General features: G+C 40.4%; 1 protein-coding gene across 7 annotated transcripts in view; it reads right to left on the bottom strand.

Annotated features, from left to right (window-relative positions):
• WDSUB1 (WD repeat, sterile alpha motif and U-box domain containing 1) overlaps window positions 1-6197 on the bottom strand; it is a 14578-nt gene that overhangs the window by 6667 nt on the left and 1714 nt on the right. For 3 of the 7 annotated variants that reach the window (XM_027656235.1, XM_027656236.1, XM_027656237.1), the window contains exons 2-5: window positions 4574-4986; window positions 1376-1560; window positions 780-881; window positions 1-91 (exon numbers count right to left, since the gene is read on the bottom strand). In XM_027656235.1, coding sequence (XP_027512036.1) covers window positions 1-91; window positions 780-881; window positions 1376-1560; window positions 4574-4971 — 776 coding nt within the window. In that variant the 5' untranslated portion in view covers window positions 4972-4986. Of the gene's footprint in view, window positions 92-779; window positions 882-1375; window positions 1561-2222; window positions 4026-4573; window positions 4987-5693; window positions 6078-6197 lie in introns of those variants that run through there. The other 4 variants (XM_027656234.1, XM_027656238.1, XM_027656240.1 and 1 more) reach the window with 4 other exon arrangements.

The following is a 6197-nucleotide window of genomic DNA, read 5'->3' as shown; positions in this document are numbered from 1 at the left end:
GACACCAACATCTGCCCATCGTATGAAAATGCACAAGCCAGAACTGGGGCAGAATGTCCATTCAATGTGCATTTATATTTTAATTCAACACCTAAAAATACAAAAAGGAAATTATTACATACGGGCAAATCTGACAAGGTACAAGACAAACTGCTTTTAGAAGCATAAAGCTCCACCAAAGATGTGACTCTGACATACCATCTACAAAGACCACCGAGACAACTTAATTTGAACATCTCCAACTTCCTCACTATGTAGTCTTAGCATGTCTCACAGTGTTTTAGATATTAAATGCATATCTGTACACACACTATTCTTCATTACAGACTTTTATATAAAAGAGATTACAAAAAAGTACCCTCTGTAGATGTTTTTGGCCATTTGCCCTGTCTCTACATGGCAGTTCTAGGAGGAACCATTACTCTTTTCATTTCTCCAGCAATTGCTCAAGGCCCAGGACATACTGAAACATGAAAGCAAACCCTCCATGGCCTGGCAGATTAAGAGGTTTCAACCTATTGACCTGTTCAAAGGCCACAGTAGAATTTTTTTTTAAATCTTTACTTATACTGTTTTTGATAAATAGATGGCTAAATAAAATCTACATGGGGCAACATGATCAAGTGGTGAATGCCTCAGCTGCTCTGCTAACAGTTCAGAAAACTTTCAACTTGTGGTTAGTTTGGCTGTGAACCCAGCAGTATAATTTTGATCTTCGATTTAAACTGTCACTAAAGACTTAAGACATTGGTATATGAAAAAAACATTGCTGTACTCACCTAAGAAATCTGCAAATAAAATAAGCCAAAGCTTGATCTGATTATCTTGTCCACAAGAAGCCATCTGGAAGTATTTGAATCCATTTTCATTATCTGATAAAACTAAAATGTATTAATGGGAGTTAGAAGCACTGAAAATAACAGCGTACCAGTAAACTACATCAGCAAAAAATCACTGCAGATCTAAAATTGCTTAGAAGAAAGAAATCAGTATCATTGTTATACTGTTTCCTGAACAAGTAGATAAAGACCAGAGCTGTGCTCGTATTTTAAGTTTTCTTGATGGTAAACGTTTGATTCCTCTATCTACTGAGTGCACCAACATACTCTTTTTAACTTTAATTCTATGGTTATACTAATTTTCTCTACACTTCAGTAGTTCTCAAAGTTATCACCTTGTTTATTGACCTAGTACATTCTTTGCCACCTGCCTGACAACAGCTTTTACTAAAAATATTCACAATACTTTAAACATCAACTCTTCCCAAGGTCATTTGCATCTTGACCATCGCTAACAAAAATAATATGAAAAGAAGAGCTAGAAAGAACTTTTTTTTTTTTTAAATGTTCCTCCCCTGATGAGTTAAGTAACTAACCAGACACTGGATTTGAAGAAATATCACAGCAGGTAACGCCAAGATCATGTGCTTTTTCATTATACAGGCATCTCATTTTATCATCCCAAATGGTTAAATCACCACTTGATGATCCAGTGGCAAAGAAATTTCCATTGGGAGAAAATGCACAAGCCACCAAAGAACCATCTTTAACATTTCCAGACCTGAAAAGCAAGAGTACACAGGATTTGAATTTAGAATAAGTACAATTCTGAAGAAGTGATCTATCAAACACCATCTGATACAATAAGCCAAACTTTTAAGTTCTGCACATCGGGACTTGGTAATACAAGGAAGAGAAACTCAACCCAGCTATGGAAAGAGGTGCCAAATAAGCACTGCAGCAGGGAACACACCTGCTCTTTGACTGCAGGAGGAAAAACATGAGATGGCACCCCAAGGCAATGATTTTAACTGAGTGATAATTTTCAAACTGCTTGCATGGACTTTACATTTAAAAGTAACATTCTACGGCAGGGTACATTTTAGAAGTCAAAGATAAATGCACTTTATCGTAACACAGATTTACATGTAAGCAAACAAGGGGAAAAAGATTCCCACAATTCCTCTGTTCTGTTTTTAAAGACAAAACAGAACACCTACTAACCCATATCATAAGCTGTAGCTGAGAAGAACACTTTGTGAGTTATGATGTAGAGTTAATTTTGAACAACATGTACACAAGAGAAAGCAATGTGGAAAAAAAGTCTCTATTTTAACTAAGCCAAAGCACTTTGTAGAACTGATCTTTAAAGAAAACTTCTAGCAGATACAGAAGTGTGGTCAATCCTCAGGAGGGAAGTGGGGTCAACCTGACATCCTTTACCTTATCTGATAATAACCTAAAGTCAACTGAAAGTGTCTCACTCCTTTTAATGGACAGCAGATCCAGCCCAGCATGCAGAGCTGAACCTACAAGCACAGGAAGAAAATCAACAGCCATAAGCAACAGTCACACAGCAAGAAATGTCTGTCTTATTTACTCTGTCATTGTATCTTGTAGAAGCTGCTCATTCTCTTTTGCTGATAGAAGTTTTATTTACTGTGAGAGGTGTCAGACTTAATGTCACAGAAGTCAATAACTCTCCCTGAGAGTCTTGCTAATCAGACCCAGGACTTTCTACAAAGCACTGACTCCCTTAATTCTATCATTAAGAATACTATCAAATCCACTACTCCCATTTTCATATGTAGAATCCTTTTTCCTTAGTGCAGCTTTTAAAACTTTCCTTCTTTCACACAAAAAGTTGCAATTCTGCTCTGAAAACATAACAGTAACATAAACAGCACTGTACATGTTCAGAGTATGCATTTAAGACTTGTGGGCCAGATATTAGTATGGGAACTACTGAACAGAAAATAGAGACCACTAAGAAATACACATAAATTAACTTGCTTTCATGATGTTCACATCCATCACAGAGATTATTTAAATAGCTATCTTACTTCACAACTTGAACAGTCAATTACAAGAGCAGAGCAGATAAGGAATAAGTGGCTACCTTTGTTCTAATTACCATCCACATATTTGGTCAAGTGACATAACAGTGTGGCAAAAGGTGTTCTCTTCTTCAACATCAACACAATCAACTGTTGCAAAAGAAACAGAGGACCACAGACTGACATGAGATGGTTAACTAACATCCTCTGACACAATTCTTAAGTACCTTGATGATTTCTATGTGATATTGATCTCAGCATTTAAAACCAGGACATGTGCATTTTTCTATCTGCAGTTGCAAATGACAGTAAAAAAAATTCATAAGATGAAAATACATACACACATGCACATCCCAAAATACATATAATTAAAGTTAAGCTGACTACTGCTGGCCAGTTAACACACTGAAACGACCTTTTAATAGCTGAAGGGGATGTTCAAGTTCTTTCTTACTTCTCTACAATGCAAACAATGTCAAAGCAGATAAACCCTTACAGTTCAGAATACTAATGACTGAAATACCAAATTTTTCTTAAAGATAAAAATAAGAAAAAATATGTAATCACTACTTCTTTATTGTCTGAATACAAAACAACCACTTCAGCATTTCTTTATGCATTAGAAAAACCACGGTGGCAAAAATCTATAAGAATTCTGTTTATGGACAAATGTCCAGATTTACACTATTTCAAGTAACTACAATAAATCATTTTGAAAAACTTCACAGTTCCCATCTAAATCACTGCTGTGGAAGGCAAAGGCAGAGAGGCCACAAAAGCAGTAACATGTTTGACAAGGGATTACCAACACCAAACAACCTTGGCTTTCACAAATGGCTGCTCCTTCAATCCACTCAATCCTTAACTACTTTCCAAACTTTGAAGAGTAGTTGTGTAATTGCAGCTCTAAAACCTAAATAATGTTTTGCCCAAGTACAGATTACAACAACTGGCCTGAAGACTTTCCTGAAAGACAGAGATGTAGAGGAGGACTTAGAAGATCACTCTAAGGTTCACACCTTTAACTGTGCAACATCAATAAATATAATCATCTGCTTTGTTTCAAATGCTTCTTGGAAACCCATGTCATACTTAACTCATTTAGCTCCAATAATCCTTTCTGTCACTGTTATGTCTCAAATTGCATGGTTTCAGGACACGTCCATAGTTTCCAAACTCTGACTGCTGGATTACTCTCACGCTTCTAAGACCTTCCTGGACTCCAAACTCCTAGTAATTAAATATTTAATTTATACCACTATGTATAATGCAATATAAAGTACACAGTACAGTCAGGCTCCATTAACTAACTGTATATTATGTATCACAGTTTGCTGACTCGTTGTTTAGGAACCAGATGCAATGCAGTACACAATGCATCATGATTTCATGTTAAATCAATAAAATGAAGTTTTAAAAAAATCAGGATTTAGATGCAAGATAACTGAGTAAAAATTAAAGCTTCTCGAGTTTGTATTAACATAAGAAAAACCCAAAAGAACCCAAAACAACAAAACCAAACCAACCAAACCCAAAATCCAACAACGAAAAAACCCACCAAAAAACCCCAAAAAGACTCAGCATTTCTCCCAATCTTAGGGTCTTCCAAGTCCTCTCCCCGTTTCTTCGTGATACCCATCAGCAGTGTAAGCCTGCGAGTCCCGTACACAGCACAGCACACTGCTCACATTACCCTCCTGCAGACCAGGGACGCGTCCGAGAGCCGCTGGCACTGACCTGTAGAGCTGGAGCGACTGGACGTCCCAGAGCACGAGGGAGCCGTCGGCGGCCCCCGCGAGCAGGCGGGAGCCGCGCGGGCAGAAGCGGCACACGCGGACGGGGCTGGCGCGCGGCTGCCCCAGCACCGCCAGCCGGCGGCCGTCGCGCGTGTCCCACAGCGCCGTGGTGCCGTCCGTGGAGCACGAGGCCAGCACGCGGCCCGACGGCGAGAAGCAGCAGCAGTGCACGGCGTACGAGTGGCCGCGCAGCGGAGAGTACGGCAGCTCGGAGAAGTCGCTCAGGGAATACACGCGAACGGTTTTGTCCAAGGAACACGTAGCCAAGCACGACGATGAGAAGGCGCAGTAGTTGACGTCATCACTGTGATCTGATAAACTGTGAATTAATGTTGCCATTTTCAAATAAAGAATCTGAAAAAGAGTTCAACAGTCAGACTTAACTTCCCTATTTCAGAAATGAAACACACTCCCTTAAAAAGACACATTCTCCAGGAAAAAAAAAAAAGGAAAGAAAATACATTTGCAAAGGTAAATTTTTCATCTAAGCATCATTTAGGCATAGAATCACAGAACAGTTTGGGTTGGAAGGGACCTTAAAGCTCATCCTGTTCCACCCCCTGCCATGGGCAGGGACACCTTCCACCAGCCCAGGTTGCTCCAAGCCCCAGACACTTCCAGGGATCCGGGGACAGCCACAGCTTCTCTGGGCAACCTGTGCCAGGGCCTCCCCACCCTCCCAGGGAACAATTTCTTCCTAATCTCTAATCTAGACCTACTCATAGTTTAAATCATTTCCCCCTTCTATCACTATATGCCCTTGCAAAAAGTCCCCCTCCAGCCTTCTTCTAGAGTGTGGCTGGAGCATTTCACAGTGAAGACGGAGACAAAGAAGCCATTGAGTCCCGCAGCTTTCTCCATGTCCCAGGTAAACAGGTCTCACATTTCCTTTCAGAGAAGGCCCACATTTTCTCTAGTCTTCCTTTTATCACCAACGTACCTACAGAAGCTTTTCTTGTTGCCCTTGACACTCTTAGCTGGATTTAAATCAATCAGGACTTTAGCTTTCCCAATCTGATCCCTGACTATTCGAACAATCTTTCTGTATCCTCCTATGCTACCTGTCCTTGTTTCCATTCTCTTCCTTTTGTGTTTGAATTTGTCCGGGAGCTTCCTTCTGCTTCCTTTCACAGACAGCAACAGTAGTGATGGCAAAACATCACAGGAATAATAACAGCCTGAGGTTTGACAAGAGCTGACTAAAACATCTAAAATGTGAACATTAGTTGGGTGATCAGAATCTGAACCTCTCAGGAAACTGCATTTGCTGCTACACAGAACAGCAACAGAAAATATGAACATCACACACATTCTCCTAGTACTTAAAACTGCAGTGTCAGACAAGCAATATACACCGCTAAGGTCTCGGAAATCCCCAAAAAAGGCACATCTCAACCAGTTACTCCCATGCTGCAGATCACAGCCAAGCTTCCTGAGAATAAGGAAGCATTCTCGATACGGCTTACGGCCCCTTCCCTGTTACTATGGCCCACAGCCCACCCTCACACAGCCCACCGCTCTCGGGAGGCCGGCGGGGTCACCCCGAGCTCCAGTGGCGTTTGAAC

Source organism: Corapipo altera, unplaced genomic scaffold, assembly GCF_003945725.1.
Source record: "Corapipo altera isolate COAL_440 unplaced genomic scaffold, ASM394572v1 68, whole genome shotgun sequence".
Lineage (NCBI taxonomy): Eukaryota > Metazoa > Chordata > Aves > Passeriformes > Pipridae > Corapipo > Corapipo altera.
Note: the sequence above shows the minus strand (reverse complement) of the source record. Positions and strands in the feature narration are given on the sequence as shown.